Source organism: Cynocephalus volans, chromosome 3 (genome assembly GCF_027409185.1).
Source record: "Cynocephalus volans isolate mCynVol1 chromosome 3, mCynVol1.pri, whole genome shotgun sequence".
Lineage (NCBI taxonomy): Eukaryota > Metazoa > Chordata > Mammalia > Dermoptera > Cynocephalidae > Cynocephalus > Cynocephalus volans.
The window spans coordinates 10,672,195-10,696,466 of record NC_084462.1 but is presented as its reverse complement, the minus strand read 5'-3'; the positions used below and the strand labels follow the sequence as shown (position 1 = coordinate 10,696,466).

Here is a 24,272-nt window from a genome sequence, read left to right as displayed (position 1 = left end):
GATATTTCACATTAACAAAGTAATATAGGTATTTATGTAATAAGTTTAGTTTTATCAAAGAAATACACACACATGTATGTAATCCCCAAAGAATCACAGAAACACAAATCTTCTAATGAAAAGCGTCAGTCCTTTGCCCGGCTCTTGAAGCAACCACATGCCACTCTTGGCTGCCACATCTGACATTTGTTTCTACAGTCATAAGTGATTAACATATTCTGCTATTTCTTAGTTTTTCTTTTCTATTTTTTATTTTTATATTTAATGTATTTTTAATTGACATATAATAATTGTATATATTTAAGAGGTGCAGTATGATGTTTTGCCACATGTATATAATGCATAATAATCAAATTAGGGTAATTAGCATATCCATCACTTCAGACATTTATCATTTCCTTGTGATGAGAGCATTCAAAATCTTCCCTCCTAGCTATTTTGAAATATGCAATATATTTTTGTTAATTATAGTTGCTGTACCATGCAGTAGAATAATAGTCTCTGACTTCTTGTCATGGTAGGTATCTTTCTTCCCTTCTGTTCTCTAGTAAAGTTATATTTTTCATGACAGAACCAGTATTCAGTGTCATGAAGATATAAGTCAATACTGAGCCATGTAATAAATCAAGATTACATGTTGTGTTAGTTTCCTAGGGCTTCTGTAACAAATTGTACCACAAACTGGGTAGCTTAAAACAACTCTTTGGAAGAGAGAGCAAAAGTCTGAAATTTGGATGTCAGCAAAGCCACGTTCCCTGAGTAGGCTCTAGGGGAAAATCTGTTCCTTGTCTCTTCCAACTTCTGGTGGCTTGGGTTTTGGCCGCATCGCTGCAATCTATCTCTGTGTTCTCATTGCTACCTACCATGTCTTTTTCTCTGTGTGTCAGTGTCTAGTATTCCTCTGCTTCTCTTTTATAAGGATATATATGATGGCATTTAAGTCCCACCCGGATAACGCAAGATAAACTCCTCTTCTCAAGATCCTTAATCACATGTCAGGTAATAGCCACTCTTTTGCCATATGAGGTAATAATCACAGGTTCTGTGGATCAGGACATGGATATATCTTGGGGGAGGGGCACTGTTCAGCCCCATATGCACGCCTTTTACTGGGAACAATTCCCTGTTTTTATTCGAGTTAATTATTGCTTTTTATTCAACTTCCCGTGCAATCGTTACTACACCAGGAGTTCCCTGGTTTCCTTTTCATTATTTCTAGACAATTTTCTGAAGCCCTATGTCCTTCTCCCATCTGTGTTGGTTGCCATGTAACTCTCATCCTGGGTATTTATTTAATCTCGAATTCCATTTTCTACTCTCAAATGTTATTTCCCCCTTTCCCCTAGATTCCACATCTGTCTGTCTCTCTTATCACTGATTCAGAGGACCTATTCTATAGTAACTTCTTGAAAAATGTCCACAGGAGGTAGTATTTTTGAGACTGCCTGATTGAAAATTTTTCTAATGCTGCTTCCCATTTGGTGAATGGTTTGGGAGTAATATTCCAGGTTGAGAATAATTTTCCCTCCATGTTTCTAGTATCCCTGTGTCACCCAGTGTTGATAAATCTGATGCTATTTCAACTTTTATTTTACATGTGACCTATCTTTTATGCTACGAAAGCTTTTAGGGTTCTCCACCCATGTGTTCTGAAATGTCATGATGTGATTAGGTTCTGGGCCTTAATTCTCTTTATTGGGTTGAAAATTAAGTGGGCCCTTACCCTTTAAAAAATGTGCCCTTTGGTTCTCAAATTTCTTGAGTCTTCTTTGACATTAATCATTCCTTCCTTGTTCTCTTTTTCTTAGCCTCTAACTAGGTGTTTTGTTTTCTGAGATTAACATTTAATTTTCTTACCTTCTTAAAAAATCCCATCTCCATCTTTATTTATTTTGTTGTTATTGTAATTTAAAAGATTTCTTCAATTTTTTATCATAACTTTCATAAAACATATTATTTAGTTTATTGTATGTTTAATATCAGGCTGGTTAAATCTGTTTCTCCTTAATGGTAGCCTTTTTGAATGGACTCAATATTTTCTTCAATATTTGTCATAACTTTGGAGTAGTTTTTGTTTCCCTGAGTTATCTGTTTCCTGGGCAGATAAAGTGATTAAACAAACAGTGTAAATGGTACAAAATGTTTCATATATTTTAAAAATCTCCCATTCTTTATATAACCAATTAATTCTACAAAGGGTAACCATTTAAAAAACTTGTGTGTACTTCCAGTTTAAAAAAAAAATTAGATTGTATATCAGTTCTGCATCTGCTTTTATCATTTGATATCTTGAGCACGTCTTTATAATAAACATGTCCTGCCCTCATTTTTAAAAAATTGAAATGTAATAATTGTACATATTTATGTGGTGGGGAGTGATAGTTTGATACATATGTGCAAAGTATAATGATCAAATCAGGGTAATTAGCATATTCATCACTACAAACATTTATCATTTCTTCGTGTTGAGAATATTTGAACTCCTCTCTTCTTGCCATTTGAAAATATGTTAGGATTCTTCAAAAGGTTCATGGAAAGATTTGCATTATCTTCTAATTCTATTTTTCCATGAGCTTTTGAAGTACCTGCATACCATAATTGTTAATCGTGGATGCCTAACACTACTACAGAACTCTAGAACTTATTTTTCCTATCTAGCTGTAAGTTTGTATCCATTAATCAACCTCCTCTTACCCCCCTCCACAATTCTACTCTCTACTTATATGAGCTCAACTTTTTTGATAGCTACATAACATACCGATGTGTGACTAATTTATGGTTTATATTTAACCTCTTCTTGTTGATAGAAATTTAGGCTTCCAGTTGTTTTTATTTAAAATATTAAACAATACTTTGATAAACATCATGACGTAGTGTGCATATCTGGAAGTATTTCCGTAGAAGACATTTCTAAACTAGAACTCCTAGACCGAAGAGTATACATAATCTAAAGTCTGATATAGTAAAATTGTTCCTCTGAAAGGCAGCATAAAATTACATACCTAATGATATTGTGGGTGTCTATCATTCTGTCCTGCTGTCATCACAGATTCTTTCAAATATTTGACAGATAGATAGAAATATTACTTTGATTTAATATTTGGTTTGCAGTCATTCTTTTAGTAAGTTGAAATCATAATTACATTTAGCCTTTTTATTTCTTCTGAAACTTCAGTTCAACCCTGCTCCCTGCTTTCCTTTTGGGTGCTTATTCTCTTCTTATTTACAAGTAAGAACACACTGCATGTAGAAGTAACTTCTTGGTCTGTCACATAGATGGCAAATACTCTTCCTCATGCATTCTTTCTCTTTCGAATTTAGGTATGGTGCCTTTGTGTTCAGCTTTAAAACTTCTAGATGGCAAAACTCATTCCCAGATTAGTTACATCATAGGGGTCAGTAAGATTACCTCTGATAACCAACACCTGAGAGAATCTAAGGGAGTTTTAGATTTTACCAAATTCTGGCTGCACAGAAGAGAAATAGAGGCAAGTAGGGGAGAGTTGGCTGGACCCATTCTGAAGGAGCAGGTTCTATATGAGTTAATACTTTGGTCCATAGTACCCATTTGTTAAAGATCCAGTGATCAAGTGTTGGAATTTGCTCAATCCAGAACAATAGTCCTTTTCTGGAGGGGAGGAAAAGCCCTAGAAGACTGAACGTTTGAGAGACTTTGGCGATCTTTGATAACCTGAACAGAATGTTGCCCATGATGAAGCTCTAGGACCCTGTCAACAGAAGACGATATTTCCCTTTTGGTGGGTAAAGGAAAAGTGCTTTTCCACTATTTCCTGGTTATTTGGAGCTTGTAGACTATGGAACTGAGGTTCAAAAAAGTTAAACGTTGACTAAGAATCAAAGCCATAAATCTCAGTTCTAAAACTCGAAGAAAATCTGAAGACAGGTATTTGATCCTGATTCTCATGTTTTCTTTACGGGGATATGGGGGGATGTGTGTGTGTATACACATCTTTTCCACTAAATGGAATCATCACCCACCCAGATATTCAATGTAAGAACTAGAATGCAGGCACCGCTCTATTTTCCTTACCTCCCTACCTCCCTGTTTAAATCATTAGTGGTCCTACTAGTTCTACCCTCAATATATACCCTAAATCCTTTAAAAATTTTATTTTACTTTTGATTGACAAATAATAATTGTATATATTTGTGAGGTACAATGTGATGTTTCCATACGTATATACATTATAGAATGATCAAATAAGGCTAATTAACATATCCATCACCTCACATCCTTACCATTTATTTTTGGTGAGAACACTTAAAATATCTTTTACAAAACAGCTAGTTAGGAAAAATAAATTCTATTGATATACAGTTGAGCTAGGCATCTATAATTAACATTAATTTATTACATGTTATCAGATATCTACAAGAGAAGAGATAAGATGTCCCCACCGCAAATAAATGATTACATTTTGTAATGATGAATATGCTAATTGTCCTGATTTGATCATCACACATTTAATTAATTTATGTATTTATTGAAGGAAAAATTCTCAAATTAAATTTAAAGTCAATTGATAAGGAACAAATTTTATACTCAAAGATTAACATCTTTCATGCACGAAGAACTCTTAAAAATGAATTAGAAAAATCTAAGCAGAAATTTGAAAGATGTGAGCAGATAAGTCACACACCCCAAAGAAACACCCTGGCTAATAAGAACATCCTAACATGTTGTGGTGCTGAGGGCACGGGGGCGGTGGTGCTGTCTGTCTCAGGACCCTGGGCGGGTGGCTCTGTTGCTTGCCTGGTTGTGTCTTGATCATCACACATTGTACGCAAGTATTGATATTCAACTCCATACCCCACGAATATGTATAATCAATTACATTTCAATAAAAAATTATTACAATGCAGAAAAAGTTAAAATCTCTTTTAGGAATTTTGAAATATGCAGTATATTATTATTAACCATAGTCTCCATGCTGTGGGGTAGATCACTAGGGCTCATTCTTCTGTCTAATGAAACTTTGTATCCTTTGACCTAACATCTTCTCTTTCCTTGTCCTGCCTCCTCCCCCCAACCCCCCAGTTTCTGGTAACCACCATTCTATTCTTTTAGGTTCCACGTATAAGTGAGATCCTGCAGTGCCTGAGATCTTTCTGTGCCTGGATTATTTCACTTAGCATAATGAAATGACTATGTCAAAGAGGTATTTGCATTCCTATGATCATTGCAGCATTATTCACAATAGACAAGATATAGAATCAACATAAGTGTCCATCAATGGATGAATGATTAAAGAAAATGTGGTAGATATACACAACGGAATACTATTCAGCCTTAAAAGAGGAGATCTTTTCATTTGCAACAACATGGATAAATCTGGAAGATATTGTGTGAAGTGAAATAAGCCAGGCACAGAAAAATAAATGCCTCGTGATCTGACGTTTATGTGGGATCTAAAAAAGTCAAACTCGTAGAAGTAGACGGTAGAATAGTGGTTAGCATTTATTTTATTTCTACTGCTACATTCTAGTCTACTATCTATCAGTTTTCACTTAGATGGCAGTAGTGGATTCCTACCTGGTCTCCCTGCCTTCTTTCTTGTGCCAATGTACCATAATACATTATCCACAGAACCGTGAACTTTTAAAAATGTAAATTACGGCTTCTCATTCCTTTCCTTTCAAAACAAAGACATTCATCATCTAGCCCCTCCCCACAGACGGGTTTATCCCCTACCAGGTGCCTTGGTCACTCTAGAACGTTCTCACTCCTGTCTCAGGACATTTGCACTTGCTTTCCACCTGCTTGATAGCATATTTTTCTACATCATGGACTGACTTCTCATGGTTAAGCTGTCAACTCTCAGTGCAAAAACCTCTACTGATCCCTTCTCTGCCCCCTTCTAAAGGCATTCTCGATCTCTCTTGTGTCATTCTATATTTTTTTATCTGTGCATATTATCAAACTATTCAACTGCCTCTACCTTTTGCTACTTTTTGCCACCCCATCCCCATGAAAAAGTAAGACCTTGGGAGGCAGAGATTGTTTATCTTGTTCAAGACTTTACATTAGGAACTTCATTGTTGAATCATTCCTAACTCTGAAATTCATTCAGACCATTGTTATGTGTTGTTTTTTTGTTTTGGTTTGGTTTTTGTTTCTCTTCTGCTTCAGGCCACAGAAAAAAATACAGAGAGAGAATGAGGGCTAAAATACTGGCCATATGGGACAATATCCCTTGGCCTGAAGACCATATATATCTCCGTAATACAACAGAGCAGGAACATGAAGAACTGAAGAACATACTGGATCCCAATGGGACTGGAGCCCAGGCCCAGACAATAGTCTTGGAGGGTAGGGCAGGGGTTGGAAAGACCACCCTGGCTATGAAGGCCATGTTGCATTGGGCAAATGGCCTTCTCTTTCAGCATAGGTTCTCCTATGTTTTCTATCTCAGCTGCCATAAAATGAAAGACATGGAGGAGATCACCTTTGCTGACCTGCTTTCTTGCGACTGGCCCAACTTTCAGGCCCCCATCGAAGAGTTCATGTCTCAGCCGGAGAGGCTCCTGTTCATTGTTGATGGCTTTGAGGAAATGGCTATGCCTGAATTATGCCCTTATAACTTGGATGACACCCTGCCATGTACAGACTGGTATCAGAAGCTCCCAGTGACCAAAATCCTACTCAGCTTGTTAAAGAAAGAGTTAGTTCCTCTGGCCACCTTACTTATCACAACCAGGACCTTTAATTTGAACGATCTTCAGAATCTGTTAGTGAATCCGTGTTTTGTAGAAATCACAGGGTTCGAAGGGAACAACCAGGAGGAGTATTTCTTCAGGCACTTCGGTGACCAAAAAAAAGCCAAGAAAATCTTGCGTCAGATAAGAAAAAATGAAACTCTCTTCAATTCCTTCTGTGCTCCAATGTTGTGCTGGGCTGTATGTTCCTGTCTGAAGCAGCAGAAGGCAAGAAATTGTGATCTCCAGCCAATCACCCAGACTACCACCAGTCTGTATGCCTGTTTTTTCTCCACCTTGTTCTCAACAGCAGAGGTGAGATTGGCAGAGCAGAGCTGGCCGGGACAATGGAGGGTCCTCTGTGCTCTGGCTGCAGAGGGGATGTGGTCTATGACCTTCTCATTTAGAAAAGAGGACACCCGGTACAGGTGCCTGGAAGCACGTTTTATTGATTCTCTCTTCAGGTTCAATATTCTTCGAAAGGTCAGTGGCTGTGAAGATTGCATTACCTTCACTCACTCAAGTTTCCAGGAGTTCTTTGCAGCCATGTTCTATGTGCTAGAGGAAACTGAAGGATCCCTTGATGGTTCCACAAAACATAAAGAGATGAAGATGTTACTGAGGGCTGTCTTTGTTGACAGAAACTTCTATTGGGCTCCATTGGTTCTTTTCTTCTTCGGTCTTTTAAAAAAAGACCTAGCAAGAGAATTGGAGAATACTTTGCACTGTAAACTATCTCCCAGGATAATGGAGGAATTATTAGAATGGAGAGAAGAGCTAGATAAGCCTGAAACTGTCTCTATTCAATTTGATGTCCTTCAATTTTTTCACTGTTTACACGAGACTCAGGAGGAAGACTTTGTAAAGAAGATGTTGCGTCACATCTTTGAAGCTGACCTTGATATTTGGGGAAACATAGAACTCCGAGTTTCCTCATTTTGCCTAATGCACTGTCCAAGGTTGAATAAACTCAGGCTGTCTGTCAGCAGTGCCATCCTTCAAAGGGAATTGACTTCTGATGTGGAAACTCTGGGGTGAGTAATGCAAAACCATTTTTTCCCCATTAGTTTTCTACCATCTTCTCAGGCTCTGCCCAAGTTCTTTCATTAGAAACTGGGATCTTTTGTTGTTCTTAGGTAACAGAGGTTATGTCTGACCAGACATTCCACATCAGCTTCAACGTGGGAGAATATTTTTCTTTAGGTATCATGTAGGGTTCCCTGGCTAATTTAATCTACTTAGAAGTAGAACTTACATCTTAGGTACTGCATATAGAAGGTTTGTGTTCCAGACATTATGCTAAGACATCTACTTGCATCTATCTTAAGCTCATAACTGAATGCAGGGGGTACTGTTATTGCCATTCATAGATGAGAAAGCTGAAGGATAAAAACACAACTTGTCTGTTGCAATGTAGCTATTAAATAGCGCAGTGTGGATCAATGCCTAGCTTTCTCCTTGAGCACTCCGGATCTTAAATACAATGCTGGATGCCTCTCCACTGAGCATGAGTTGGGGTGGGGGGTAGTAGGAGGGTTCAGGGTTATCCAATTAAATTCTGAAACTTGTTTAGACCACTTTGTCCTATTGTCTCCTGGAAGAAGAAGCCCAGAAATACTTGAAGTACTTTTGGTTCTTATCCTATGACTTTTTTCCACTACTGACTCTGTAGACTCCAAGTCTAGGAGACAAGAAAGCCTGACTATTTTGCTAATTATGTAGGCCCCAGGGATGTTTTCTAAACTTCTCTTTTGAGATAGGAGTTACTATACATGTTCTAATACCTTCAGGCCTACAAGAAGCACCAGTTCAATTTCGGTTAAACACATTGAATTTATTTAAAAAAAAAAAAACTTTTATTGAAGTATAACATACATAAAGAAAACAGCACACTTCATAAGTGCACAGTGAATTTTGACATGTTCCGCCCACTGTAGCAACTGGGCAGAGGATCAAGAAACAGAACATCGTCAGCACCGCAAGGGCCCCCTTCATGGCCCTCTATTTGAACATATACAATTTTACATTTCTCTTATTTATGTATATCACACCATCTTTTTTCCCAACATTTGCTGAATTGTCACATGTAGATCAGGAGGGGAGAAGAGCTTTTCTGATCTGAGTCATATTAATCAGTACCTTTCTAGAATCCTTGAATATGGCATTGTAACGTCCTATGAAGCTTTGCAAATTCATCAATATCTTGTTAAAATTAGGCTCATTTTTATACAGATCTCTCTAGAAGCTCAAATAAGGCTCCTTTATATATTTCACACAATAAAAATCTGGTTTCAAAAGATTAGTTTAAATGGCATGGGTCTATCTATCAACACCCTAGTTTTGTGAAATACTATCAAAGCCACTTATGAATTTTATCTGATTAAGGCCTTGGGGGTGAAGAGGATATTGGTGGAAGAAAAATGCTCATTACAAAATTTTAGATTGGGGTTCTCCTCCCCAATCCCTCTATATTTCAAAAGAAATCTTATTTTTTAAAATTTATTTTTAAATGACAATAATTATGCATATTTACAGCGTAAATGTGATATTTTGATCTATGTATACATTACAGAAAGATCCAATCAAGCTAATTATCGTATCTATCACCTCACCAATTTCACATTTTTATATGGCGTGAACGCTAAAAATCTATTATTAACAACTTTGCAATATACAGTACATTAACTGTGGTCACCATGCAGTGCAATAGATCACTAAAACTTATTCCTCCACTCTAACTGAAACTTTGTACCCTTTGACTAATATCTTCCCTTTCCCCATCCCTCCTCCTCCCCCCACCAGCTTCTGCAACCACTATTCTACTCTCTGCTTCTATGAGTCCGACTTTTTTTTCCCACATGTAAGTGAGATCATATAGTATTTGTCTCTTTGTGCCTGGCTTACTTCACTTAACACAGTATCTTCCAGGTTTATCCATGTTTTTGCATATGACAGGACTTCCTTCTTTTTTAAGACTGTATAGTATTCTATTGTGTATATATACCACATTTTCTTTATCCCCAGTATTATTTAGCACAAACAGGCACGTGCACTTTATCACAGAATGGCTAAGTTCAGGGACATTAAATCACACTGGTTTCAGTTCTTAATTACTATCCTGTGGATATTTTGATTAGTAGATCCAAGATAGGTCCCAGAAATCTTTATTAAAAATTTGCATATGTGTGCACACATGCACATATGCACATACACCCAGGGTTGAAGACAACTACTCTAACCAATGCCACAACTCTAGATCACAAGAGTATAACTTCATATCATTAGTTTATGACTTTAATGCTCTATTACTCTGATTATTAACATTGAGAGCCTATTGCATTAGGGAAATTCTAAATAATTAGTATTCCAATAATTCTAAATCTTAATATTGTCATGAATCTTCTTTAATCATCACAAAATCCTGTAAGAGTAAATTTTATTATACACATTTTAGAGGTAGAAAATGGGAATACAGAGATTAAGTGATAATTCTAGGAGGCAGAGCTCTGAATTCTTCTTAGGTCTGCTTAATTTAAAGTTTGAACCTTGAAGAATTATACCTGTGATCCCCCTCACCTCATTTACATGGTTGCTTTCCTCTGAAGAGAATTGTTGATGTTTGTGGGAACAAAACATCTGGTATTTTGAGAACTATGCTTTTTGGATTATACTTCTTTAGGTCTAGAACTCTAGTAAATCTCCATACCTTTTGTTAGGGTCTCTTTTTCCCTCCTGAAGATCATGTTCTGGGTGTTGGTTGAGGCTAACTTACTTGAATGAGTCTTCTCTCTCTCCTTCATAAAGGACAAGCAAAGCCTATTCCAGGATGCATCAGTGGAAGAATATTTGCTCTGTGTTTGCCACAAATGGGAATGTGAGTGAACTAGACCTGAGTAACAGTCAGTTTAATGCCTCATCTATGAAGAGTCTCTGTTATGCACTGAGAAATCCAAGGTGCAAACTCCAAAAACTGACGTAAGTGTGAGACTCACACGATTTGAGAGAATTCCATAGGAGAATAACCCAACTTCTTTCCTTTGATTAGCACAGTTGACTATCTATTTGCCAGAAGGCAAGCTAGGTGCTCAGGAGAATAAAATAAATAAACCATGCTTGTATTTGTGAAACTACCTAGGCAAAGTAGGTTAAAACCTAAAAAAAAAAAAAAGAAAAAGAAAAAAAAAGACTGTCATGAGTGATCTTGCACTAGAGACACATGTAGACAAAGTAATTTTTCGTTAAGATCTCTGAATGAGGCTGCTGTCATAAGATAGATATTAAAGAGTGGAAAACTTCTAGGATGTGATAGGGCAAAGCACTTGAGAAGAACTAAAGACATGTAGACTCCATGAAAACTGTTTTGCATCTTAAGGAAAGGTAAGTAGTTTATGGTAGAACATGCATTCATTCAATGAGTACTTACGGAGGATCTCTTATATACCTGGTACTGTTCTTAGATCTAGGTTGCAGCAGTGAACAAAACAGATAATTCCTGCCGTTGTGGATCTTACATTTTGTCAGAGAAACAAATTACACAATCAGAATAGGATATGAGATGGTGACATCTCCTAAAGAAGAAGAAAATCGGTTCAGGCATTCAGAAAAGGTGTGTGTGGACAGTGATGATTTGCATTTTTAGAGAGGGAAGGAAGAAAGGCCTCACTGAAAAGGTACTTAAATAAAGACCTACTTTATTTAACAGAGGGAAGAGAGGAGCTGGGCCATGTGGTTACCTAGGGAAAGAGCCTTCCAAGCAGAAAAAACAAGATTGAAGGCATCAAGAGGAGAATGTCCTTAGCATATTCAGATAACATCAGGGAGGCCAGCATAGGAAGAGTGGGAGTGAGCAAGGGGGGGGGATTCTCATTGGAGCTGAAGCACAGTTTTGGACTGAAACTGACTGGTCCTCCAGCAAAATGGAAATGGCAATTACAGGGTCTCAAATCTGGCTTGAAGATGGGGAAGAATTAGCAAATGGAGGTATACCTTTTATGAGAAGCTAGAGAAGAAGTAAGTACAGACGATAGAGTAATATTTAGCATTGAATTTGAGATGGCATCTGGTTGGATGCTTTGGAGCGTCTCAGGGTTCTAACTAATTAGTCCAACTAATTCTATTCTACTCTACCTCCACCCTTCTGCTATACCTCAGGGTTTAAAAGTTAGACACATGCATGGATTCAACCAGTCAAGAGCAAAAGGTTCAGCAGTGAACGGCTTTTCTCCAACTTCAGTGTATTGAGTGAGCTAAATCAGATGCAAGGGAGGCAGGCTTAAGCAGCCTTTTTGGTTTTTTTTTTTTTTTTTAAATTTTGGCTCTATCACTTGTTTCTCCTTATCTTGAGGGCTAACACAAGAAAAAGCAAGAGGAGGGAGCTGCTCTCAGCAGGCTTTTCTGGAGTGGCGTGTGTATGGGGGTCACCTTCCTAGAAGAATAGGTATCCCAGCACCTCTTAATGACAGGTTTCTGGGAGAGAGGGAGAGGGGTTCCTAATGTCATACATCCAGCTGAGCTTAGTGACTCTTTTGGGAGTACATCCCAGTTTTCCTTTTCAAGGTCCACTACCATGACTGAAAAATACTTGTTTTGGATTCCTCTTGTATCTCGTACAGCCTTGGAGCAGCATGTGTGTGTGGTGGAAGGGAGGACGAGAAAGCAGATGGGATCCTGGAAGCAGATGGGACGAGAAGCAGATGGGATCTCCCCAAAGGTAGCTTTCTTACTGCTTCTCTTCCTCAGGTGTAAATCAATAACTCCCGTGAGAATTCTGAAGGAGCTCGTCCTGGTCCTTCATGGTAATAAGAAGCTGACCCATCTGGACCTGAGCTCCAATAAGCTGGGAGTTACTGTGTCAATGATGATTTTTAGAACCCTGAGACACTCAGCCTGCAGCCTCAAGTATCTGTGGTAAGTCTTTGGTTGTTTAGTTCTGGCAGGTGGTCACAATACCCAGCCTAGGTTCAATGATCCATTGGGAAGATTGAGTCACAGGACTCAGCATTGTAGCAAAATGGTACAGAGAAAGATTCACAAAGAGAAAAGGCACATGGGTGTAGAGCGGTGGTCCTCAGACTCTAACATACACCAGCGTCCCCTGGGGGGTGTTGTAAAACACAGATTTCAGGAACCCATCCCCAGAGATCCAGCATGTTCAGGGTGGGATCTGATAATTAGCATTTCTAACAGGCTCCTCAGTGATGCTTATGCTGCTGGACCGTGACCACACTTTGAGTAGCATTGACTTGGGGGCCATCCTGCATCTGAAAGGAATGCGGAAGAGGGAAAGAGTCAAGCTTTTGTTCGTGGAGCAAGGGGTCCTCTAAATGAAGATCACTTCTCCCAAGAGTAACTGTCTATCTTGGTACCCCTTTGATAGGTTGGAATCATGTGGCTTAACCTCTCTGATTTGTCATCATCTCTTTCTGGAACTCAGTAAGAACTTGAGTCTGAACTTCCTCAGTCTGGGGGACAATGATCTCTCTGATATTGAAGTGGAAATACCAAAGGGGTCTTTTAGGACACCAAAGTGTCCCCTGAAGGAACTGTCGTAAGTCTTGCTGCCTTCTCAAAATACCTTCTTTGCAAGTTTGAGCGTCGTGGCTGGGGTGGCAGCAAGAGTTTGTTTTGGGAGCCTTGGGGATCCCCCTACTGTATTTACTTATCACATAGATGCACTTGTTTTCTTCTATTTTTCTTTTCATCTTTCTTCTTAAGTCTCAATCTCAGTCAGCTTTGCCCTCATTTTGATTGTGGGCATCTCACCTGCCAGCCTTTTTTTAAATATAATTCCCTTAGACTTCTACCAGCCTCCCCCAAGCCCAGTGGTTATCGACTGGAGATGATTTTGTCTCCCCGGGGACATCTTTCAATGTCTGGACGCATATTTGGTTGTCACAATTGGGATGGGAGAATGCTCCTGGCATGTAGTGGGTAAAGTCTAGGTATGATCAATATCGTACAGTGCACAAGATGTTCCCCCACCCCCCTGGCAAAGAAGGATCTGGCCCACATGCCAACAGGACTGAGGTTGAGAAACCCTGCCTTGACCCACCTTTTTCTCTTTCTTGAAGCTTTTGCTCTTTACCCAGTCTAATCTTTGCATGATGTTTGGGTCCCAGACGTGTGGTCCAAGGGGCTGAGGATTTGAGGGGAAAAAAAAAAAAAGGAAACTGGGTATAGCTGAGGCTCACCTTGCATCTACACCTTCTACAGCCTGGAGAAATGCAACCTGTCAGCAGCCAGCTGTAATAATCTGGCCTTGTTTATCACTAGTATCCAAAAAATGACACGACTGTGCCTGGGATTTAATCAGCTCCAAGACGATGGCATAGAGCTTCTGTGCACCGCCCTGAATCATTCCAAGTGTACCTTAGAGAGACTGGAGTAAGTTCTTCCTGGCTCCATTTCTGGAAATTACTTCTTATGGGGATAGGCATAAAAAACATGGTTCCTTCATTTAGGACCCCCCCCCCTTTTTTAAATACTTACTAGTTTATTATAAAAAATAAATTACAAAGGATACAGATAAAGAGATACATAGGGTAAGGTATAGGGGAAGGGACACAGAACTTCCATGCCCTTTCTGGGTATACCACTGGGACCCATTTATACCATTAAAAATGAACATTTGTTGAGTTCTATATGGTAGGAATTGTTCTGAAACAGATTCTGAGTAGCACCTCAGATTTGCTGAGTCAATCTCTGGGGGTTATGCCAAGAAATATAACTTTAACAAGGACCCCAGGAAATGATGATTGTTTTCATCAACCAGCATCTGAACTCTTATCACCTGACACATAACTGGGCTCCAAGGTTGGGGTGGTGGATAAGACAGACAAGTTTCCTACTCAGGTGGAGGATATAGTCTTATGAATGAGGTACAAAAAGATTAAATAACAATAGTTTAGATATGAAGAAAAACGAAGAGGAATGAGTAGACAAAGAGTGGTGGGTTGGTTTTCTAATAAGGTCTTCTCTCACCAGTGTGAGTTGGTGACACTTGAGCAGGGACTTGAAGGAAGTACGTGAGGGATTCATATGCAGAGAGAAGGCCCAGCAGAGGGAAAGACTCCAAGGTTGGAATGAGCTTGAGGTGTTGGAGGAACAACAAGAAAACTAGTATGGCTGGAATAGAGTGAGTGAGAGGAATAACAGTAGAAGATGAACTGGTTCCGTCCAGATCCTGGGGTTTATCCCCAGATGCCTCAGAGCCATTGAAAAGCTTTTCCTATTTTTTGTTTTTTTCTAAACCAGCTAACAAGTAGCAAATTCTTGGTGTGCTTGTTGTATAAATCTGGACCAGGAAAGGGTTAGGGCTAGGGTAAGCATAGATACTTAGTATAACCTGGATTGGAGTCCACTGCGTGCAGGTTTGAAGGAAGAGAGATGTGGTCCAGGGAACTACTGTGGGTAGACTTGGAGGAGGGACTTGAGGCTTCTGTCCCCAGGCATCTGTTTGGGCTGCTTTCCTGAGTGTTTGTCTCTGTGGCTCTTGCTCCAGGCTCTGGTATTGCCAGCTTGGGGCACTCAGTTGTAAGCACTTGTCAGATGCTCTGCTCCAGAACAAGGGTTTGACACATCTGAATCTGAGCAAGAACCACCTGGGAGATGAGGGAGTGAAGTTTCTGTGTGAGGCCTTGTGTCGTCCGGATTGCAGTCTGCAGAACCTGGAGTAAGTTTTGTTGGCTCTCTTGTTTAGTGGATGGGAGGAAAGCAGTGGGAATTGTCCTATGAATGCCTGAGTTCCTGATGGGGTTTGAGTGAATCCTGGGTGTGGACATGATTTTTACCACAGAGGAGCTTTGGTTTTGTTGGGGGTGTACAAGGGATAGTGCTTATGGGGAAAAAATTGGGTGACTATTAAGGACCAACTACAATGTGTGTATGTGTGGGTATGGGAGGATCTTCAAGACCAACCCCCGGGTTTGATGATTTACTAGGAGGACTCACAGGACTCAGCTTATAGTCATGGCAATGGTTTTTCTTGGTGAAAAACACAAAGAAAACCAGCAAGAGAAAAGGTACGTGGGACAAAGTCCAGAGGAAATGGGCACTAGTTCCCAGGAATTCTCTCCCAGTGGAATCACGCAGAACATAAAATTCCTCCATCAACTAGTTGTGAGAATAAATGCAAAGTGTTGTCTACAAGGGCAGCTAATCAGAGACACAGCACTCAGAGGTTTTATTGGGGGTGCTGGTCATGTAGGCACCTTCTGCCTAGCATGTCCCAAAGGTTCCAGACTTGTAGAAGGAAAGCAGGTGTTTAGCATAAACCATTTTGTTTGCACAGTGAGCCATTCTTATCAGAGAGTGGTGGGAAATCTCCTGAAATTCAAGTTCCCAGATACCAGACAAGGGCTAACTTTGCAAGCAGACAAGATTACCTAAAGATAGCTCCTTTCTGCACCATATGTTATCCCGTGTCTGATACAAAATAGAAGTCAGAAATGAGCTCTAAATCTCCCTAGTCAGACAGTCACAGTAAAAATGATTTTGTCTATAATTTATGTCTATGCATTTTTTAGAACACATAGGCCATGCCAGAGTCTTGAAAAGATATGAAATAGGAGTATAGGTAGTAGTACTAGAATATTAAAATAATCACAGATGTAAGGTGCTAAGAAAGTTGGAAACCTTTGTTATATAGTATTATTATTATTACTTGTTTTTACTAATTTTAACAATGTTGGAAATATTTTGATGGCCCAAAATGTAGCCCGTCTATAATTAAACTTAGACTGGACATTTTTGCATTGATAAAAGGAAAGTAAATTCACAGGATTAAAGGTTTCTGTGCTGTCCAAATATGGTACCCACTTGCCAGATGTGGCTGAATTAGAATTGAATATAATCAAAAATTCAATTTCTCCGTTGCACTAGCTGCATTTCAAGTGCTCTGTAGTCACATGTGGCTAGTGGATATGGTAGTGGATGTCACAGCTATAGAACATTTCCATCATCACAGAAAGTTCTGTTGGATTTTGTTGATTCAAAGGACAAAGTCCACTCCTGCCAATGTTGCCCAGCTATCCAGTTCTCCTTCCTGGAGGCTACCAGTGGTTTAAGTGTCTTTTTCTGCAAATCCTTCAGGAGGTCTTCTGTGCATGTATAAGTGAGTGTGTATGTTTTTTTTTCTCTCTCTCTCTCTCAGCATTTATTACCATGAAACATGTACCCCAAACAACATATCTGAGAATGTTATACATCAGTACATAAAAGCTTTTATTCTAAAATGACTACGTAGTCATTTGTCAAATGGATATGCTATTTGTGTAATGAGTACTCTGGTTGTTTCTAATCTTTTGACAAAGTTATAAAAGTTATGCCATGTATCTGTGTTCCTGTATCACTTCAGACGTGTGTAAATATACCTGCAGTAGAAGTTTTTAGAAATAGAATGGATGGGTCAAAGGGTATTTGCAATAAAAATTTTAACACATATGGCCCAGTTACTCTCCATGGAGGTTGTACCAACTAACACTCCCACAAGCCTCTCTCTCCCTGCTCCTCTTCCCCATGGTTTCCTCCCCTGTCTCCCCCTCGTCTCTCTCCTGTTCCCTACTCATCCCTTCCTCTTTATCCCATTCTCTCTCTAAATATTTACTTGAATTAATCATTTTGAACTTATTTTGGTATAATAATTTATCCTTAGAAATTTAGACCTGCCCTTAGGTGAGATTCCTCGGTCTTTTCAGCTCAACTGTTGAGCTCAAAGACTGAAAAACATGTACGTTGATAGCCAAGTAGAGTCTGGATACTATGGTGGTAAATATCACAGAAAGAAGCTCTTCACATTAAAAATCCTGGATGGCATGATGAGGGGAGGTGGCTGTATTGCTGTTGTTTCTGCTTGCTTTCTATCACAGGTAGAGCACCTTGGGGTGTCTTGGCCCCTCCTAACTTGTACCCACCTCATTCTAGGGCTTGGAATAAGAAGTCTGGTTTGGGCATGTCTCCTTTCCTTGGAAGAAAGTGAGATGGGCTGGAGTGCATAGAGTGAAGCATAAGGACTCAAGGATTATTTTGTCCTCTTTTGTATGTTTTTATTTTGCAGCTTGTCAGATTGTTCTTTCACAACAGTGGGCTGCCAGGAGCTTGCTAATGCCCTGGAGCATAATCATAATGTGCAAATCTTGGATATTGGGAGAAATGATCTTCAGGATGACGGAGTAAAACAACTGTGTGAGGCACTCAAACATCCTAGTTGCGTGTTGAACACACTTGGGTGAGTCGATGCTGTCTTTGCAGGAATTCTCATCTCTCTACTCTGGAGATGGAGGGAAGATAACGATAGGGTCACACGGTGGGGGGAGGTTAGAAAGTGAGAAATGATAAAAACATAGTTTTCATTTTAAAAATCTCTCCTTCTGAAGGATAAGCTCTAAGTTGAGAGAAAGCATTTTATTCTTGTTCTTAGTGCACTGTAAATCTTTCTTTTACTCAGCACACTTTGGATTCTAGGTGCTGGGGGGATGCAGCCTACTCCCTGCACTCTGGATCTTTACTTCTCAGGGGAAGACTGACTTTAACCATAACATAATGTGTGCTCAGCAGGCTGAGATGGTTTGGCCTCAAGTCATAGAATTTTTGTCTAAATGTGGCTTAAATGATAGCCATTTCTCATGTGAGTAACGGTTCTAGGGTTGGTTAATTCAATAACTCTGTTGTGTTTTCAGAAAGGGTATTTGTCAGAATCTGTTAAAAGATGTTAAATAAACCCATTGAAATCATATGAAACCTCCAGTATTGTTGGGGTGAACCAACCATCTCCAACCTCTACTCAGTGATTTTTACATTTACTCTATAAACACCAAGAATTTGATTGTTGGTTAAAATATCAAGGACCTGAACTTGTTCTCTCAGAGGCCTTTTTATAAAAAAAAGACATAAGTAAGTTAATGTTATCTACAGTGCTGAATTTAAGGGAGTTTCAGGAAGTTCATCTTTACTACCTTCCCTCCCCCCCATCAGATAATGAAGCAACGTACTGGAGATAAATGGACTATATTTCTTTAAAACAGAGATTCACTCTGCCTTTTTTTCCCCTCTGAAAGAGAGCTTTATGTTTTCATACAAATAAAGAAGCTAACATGCATCAGCAGTGCAAGCGTGAATGGATGACAGTGGAAAATAGGTTTGGTACTTGAAGGGGTGCTAATGTTGAATACCACAACCAGAGAACCTGCACACCACAGTACAACACACACAACACTCTCTAGTCTTTCTCACAGACTGCCCAGGGGTTTATTGAAGACTTCACTGAGGAGTTTAGGTTTTGAGATGAACCTTGAAACAGATCCCCTACCTCTAATCCCTGCAGTAGCAGGGAGGGAAATAAAGTACTTGTCAGAGAGGAACAGTATATATAAGGACTTAGAGGTAGGTTTTGTGAGGGAAAAGTGAAGAACATGTGGTTGGAATAGAGTGGTGGGTCTGGAAAATGGGGATACAACTAGGTTTAAAAATAAATTCTGTAGGTCAGGCTACAGTTTAAATGCTTACCCATGTATGTGGAAATGGGAAACGCATGGCAGTCATTAGTTCATCTTCCAGTAGGGAGCTACTAGGAGGGAGCAGGTGCTGTTATACCCATTTTACAGATGGGGAGACTGATGCAAGGGGATCACTTAGCTAAATAAGGATGGGGACAGGCACCCAGTCCAAGTATGATTCAGACACTAGTTCTTTTCACCAGTTCTCTATCCCTTAAGAAATATCTTTAGTTTATTTTTCCTTTGGTTGCCTGTGCTTTTGGGATCCAAATGTGCATCATCAGATGAATGGATATGGAAACTGTGGCACATCTACACAATGGAATTCTACTCTGCTATAAAAAAGAATGAAATACTACCATTCACAGCAACATGGATGAACTTAGAAAAATTATATTAAGTGAAATAAGTCAGGCACAGAAAGAGAAACACCACATGTTCTCACTTATTTGTGGGAGCTAAAAGTAAATACATACACAACAAATGGGGGTCCACGGGGAAGAAGACACAACAATCACAATTCCTTGAACTTGTTAAGACAAGTGAACAGATATGATGGGGGGAGGTGGGAGGGGAGAGGGAGTGGGGAGGGAGAAATCGGTAAAGTGACACGAAAATCAACTATGTTGTATATTGATAAGATAACATTAAAAAAATGAAGATAACCACTGGTATTTGGGAAAAAAAAAAAAAGAAATGTCTTTAGGTGCACTATAGGTTTTTTAACCTGTAGGCAAGAGAGAAACCACCAGATTTATGTGAGTAAATTAGGGTCATAGTCATGCTTTTGAAAAGGGTGATGGTTGGTTTTAAACCTTCACTCTCTAGGTGCTTCTCCTCAGAAGAAGAGATGAGTAAAGCTTTTGCAACAACTATTGCATTGTCTTTAATGACGAATCCCTTCCTGATATTCAGTTCCCTTACACCTAGTCTCAATCTCCAATGTTGCAGCTCTTACAGGAGGTACATGCACCTATGTATGTGAATATACCTCTTCTGGATGTCACATACAGAGGATTCCATCTTTACTATCTAGACCAAGGTTTCTCAACCTCAGCACTATCAACATTGTGGGATGGATCATTCTGTGTTGCGGGGGCTGTTCTCTGGCCTCCACCCAGTAGATGCCATCAGCACATCCTCAGTCTCCTGACATTGCCACATCTCCCATGTGGTGCAAAAGTCACCCTTGATTGAGAAACATTGGTCTAGAAAATTCAATGTGTACTATTAAAGGTACAAGGTCAAGGTTAACAATACATAATACAGTGGTAAAACCTGGCTGATGGCATTATATCTGAGATATCAGAATATACCTGTTTTGCATCTGAGCACATGTTTCTCTCATGTTATGTTCTCTGTCCATCGAGTGGTGCCTCTACCTTGAAGGATTCCCCGGATCCCAACCAACCTCTTCAAACTGAGGAAATGTATTCCTTCCCTCTTCTCTTCATGCATCAGATTTTGCACATATGCCTACATGTCATATTTCTCCATCGACTGAGGTGGAAATTTCCACTGTGTTAAACAGATCTGATGCACTTTGTCATTTTCATCTTTCTATTCCTAGTAGGCAGCCAACCCATATGTCCTAATTTTGCATTGTTGAATTTAGAAATGGGATGAAAAAAAGTGTAAATAGGGGTAGTTGTGCTATTTCAGTCTTTCCAAAGACATTTTAAGTAAACTTGCATCCTTTTTACACTAAATTGGTTTCTTTCAAGTTCTGGCAGGTTAAACTTTTGTTTCCTCATCTGTCAAATAGGGGTTAAAATAGTACCCCACAAATATGTACAATTAAAAAAATAATATCTACCTTTTATAGGATTGGTATGTAGATTAAGTAAGTTATGTGTAAGTGTTTATAAAAGTGTCTAACATGATAAACACTCCACTGTTTAGCATTCTGTTTTAGTAGTATTTTTTCCCCTAGATTTTGTGTCACTTTTCTAATCGCCCAATCTCAGAGGACTATCTTTTATGCTTTCTCCCCATCCACCCCTAGGTTGGAGAAATGCAATTTGACACCAGCTTGCTGCCAGCATCTCTCCTCTGTTCTCAGCAGCAGTAAAAACCTGGTTAACCTGAACCTGATAGGAAATGACTTAACGCCTGATGGGGTCAAGACACTTTGTAAGGCCTTGAGAAAATCAACGTGTAAACTACGGAAACTTGGGTAATCCCCACTGACTTTTCTACTAGGAAGAACCTTTTGAGGCAGGGATGGATTGGCTAATCTTTTAAAGCAAGCATCATGGTTACTCTGCATTCATTTTCCTAGGGCAGTGCTGGTCAATAAAACTTTCAGTAATGATGGAAATGATCTATATCTGCATTGTCCACTAACCACATAGCCACTGGCTGCGTTTGATAATTGGGCACCTGAAATTTGGTTAGGGTACCTGAAGACTGGGAACTTGATTGTTAATTTTCTATAAATTTAAAATTCTCTTTAATTTTAATGAACTTATATTTAAACAGACACATGGGGCTAGTGACTACTATATTGGACAGTGCAGTCCTAGACACTTTGGGTATTTGGGGAGTCCCCTCATTATTCCTATTCTTGTACCTACTCTATATTTCATTTGATAGCCATTCACTGAACAACTTCTTTTTCAGTACTGACTCGGGGCCAAGCACCATGGCATGGTAGACAGAGGGAAACAAGTGGACATGAGCCTCACCCTCATGAGTGTTGAGTTCTCCTCAGGGAGATGGCAAATCTTAGACATGGGAGCAGTGTTTTTTGTCATGAATGTTATGACAGAATCTCTGGGCTGAAGTATAGAAGGATGAAAGTGATCAGAATGGTAGGATTGTTTGAAGTGTCATTGATCTTGAATCCTAAGGAGGCTGGAAGGAGAAATCCATATGTCAGGAGGGGAATATGGGAAATGACTAGAGATGAAGGGTGAAGTGTTCTAAGGAGGTTGCAGTAGCACATGCAAAGGCCCTGAGGTTGAACCAAGCTTTGTGTTGCCTCTTTGAGGCATTGATAAAAAGCTTTAATCAGAACATTCTCTACCTTGTTCGGTATTCTGGAGAGGAGATCAGAAAGATACACAGTAGTTATTGCTAAAGAAAGATATTAAACTAGGTACGTTTTAGCAGATGTTATCTTAGATACCAAGAAACCTTGCTTACTTTGGGAAGTTAGTCAAAAATATGTATGTTTAGGATTTGATGTTACCAACTTCAGACTTTAGAAGAGTTTTGGGATGGTGACCACTGGAAATGGAAGTTTCTCCCCTTTCTATCACGTATGTGTCTAGAAGGGTCTTCTTACTGGGTAACCAGACTCTCACTTCTTCTCAAAGAAGAGAATGCTCAGGTTTTATTTTTCAAAACTTTACTAAGCACAGAGTAATAATACAAATGAGAAGAACCACTTAGATTTACTTATACATGGTGACAACAATGACCTGAGTTACCCAGGCCTTCCCTATGTCTCTATTGTCATTTTCCCCATGGTTTTCCCATCTCTTGCAATTGTGGCTGTATTTTCTCTATGGAAAATGGGGTTCTTGTGCCTTCAAGTCTTCTCCCCAATATTTATGGGTGAGGCTAGTGGTGGGGAGGGGAGTGGTATGTATCAACATGAGGTTAAACAAAAGTTAATTTTTGTATGGGCGACCCATTTCTTTATTTTGCTTTACTTCACCTCTTTACTGTACTTCTTTATTTTACTTGACTTTTAAATTTTACTTCACTTTATTTCTTTGCTTCTTTCTGTCTTTACCTCTGTATTGGTCTGTTTCTGTTGCTTATAACAGAATACCTGAAACAGAGTAACATAAAGAAATAGAATTTATTTATTAGTTTTGGAGGCTGGGAAGTCTAGAGTCCAGGGAACACATGTGGTGAGGACCTTTTCCTTGGTGGTGACTTTCTGCAGAGATGCAGGGTATATCACGTGGTGAATGGTTAGCAGGAAAGCTAACCTGCTCACTTGCCCTCCTTATAAAGCCAACATAACCACACCCATGATCGCACACTAAACATCAGATCAATGGATTAATCCATTCATGATGGTACAGTCCTCACAATCTAATCACCTCTTATGGCACCACTTTTCAATTACCATAATAGGGTTTCCCACCCTCTTAAAATTGTTACAATGGATATTGTTTCTAATGAGTTTGGGAAGGATATTCAATCCACAGCAACTTAGCTACTTTAGTTCACTAATTTACTTTGCTACTTCACTACTTCACTTCTTTACTTCACTACTTTTTTTTTTTTTACAGCCTTCAAAAAGACTTGCACAGTGTAGTGAAAGAGGAGATGCTGACATTAAAGAAGGAATCCTTTCTGAAAATCAAGTGTACTTGGGATTTTAATGATCTTGGAGACAAATGGTGGTGGTGATCCTACTGATTAGATGCCACAGCTTTACCATGAAATGGTCTTGGAGTTCAACCGGCAGGAGTTCCTGACCTATATGTTGCTCAGGAGTCACTGTTCGTGAAGACAAATGAGTTGTCACCTCCAGAATGCTTTTTACTGTTGTTAGAGGCAGCCTCTTCAACACCCAGTCTCCAGAATCCTAATCTAATATTGTGTCTGGTCCCAAGATCATGAATTGGCTTTGCCTTAAGTCTCTTTTTGTTCTTCTTGGTATAATGTTTTTAATCTTGGAGGTGTTGCGAGGATTCAATAAAGCAAAGAATATAAAAATACTTCAAGGAAGCCTAAAGCCTCATTTCTCGTGAATCAAGAAGTGGGATAAATGTGGTTTTAACTCCATAATTTTTATACCACGATTAAATAAGCCATATAGACACCCAGAACTACTCCTGTTATGCCTTTATTTCCACTTAGGTTGATTCCCCCAAGAAGTGTTAGACTTCACATTGTTCTTTATCTCCCACCCTCTAATCCTCATGATGATCTACTTATTTCTGATTTTATTCCCATCTCCCACTCTTCTTCACCTGAAACTTTTTCACTGTGCTCTTTGGAAACAAGCAAACCTACATTTAGAGAATAGGTTGAGGAGGATCCTTTTGTCTTCTTGTTCTGTCTGAAGCGTGGGTCTCCTCTGAAGACATTGCACCATCA

The 24,272-nt window shown here is 39.3% G+C and overlaps 1 protein-coding gene across 1 annotated transcript in view; it reads left to right on the top strand.

Annotated features, from left to right (window-relative positions):
• NLRP13 (NLR family pyrin domain containing 13) overlaps positions 1-23,484 on the top strand; it is a 29,505-nt gene extending 6,021 nt beyond the window's left edge. Inside the window, exons 3-11 of the mRNA XM_063089925.1 lie at positions 5,090-5,102; positions 6,159-7,751; positions 10,522-10,692; positions 12,457-12,624; positions 13,930-14,100; positions 15,218-15,388; positions 17,771-17,941; positions 21,214-21,341; positions 23,459-23,484. Coding sequence (XP_062945995.1) covers positions 5,090-5,102; positions 6,159-7,751; positions 10,522-10,692; positions 12,457-12,624; positions 13,930-14,100; positions 15,218-15,388; positions 17,771-17,941; positions 21,214-21,341; positions 23,459-23,484 — 2,612 coding nt within the window. The remainder of the gene's footprint in view (positions 1-5,089; positions 5,103-6,158; positions 7,752-10,521; positions 10,693-12,456; positions 12,625-13,929; positions 14,101-15,217; positions 15,389-17,770; positions 17,942-21,213; positions 21,342-23,458) is intronic.
• The last annotated feature ends 788 nt before the right edge of the window (positions 23,485-24,272 follow it).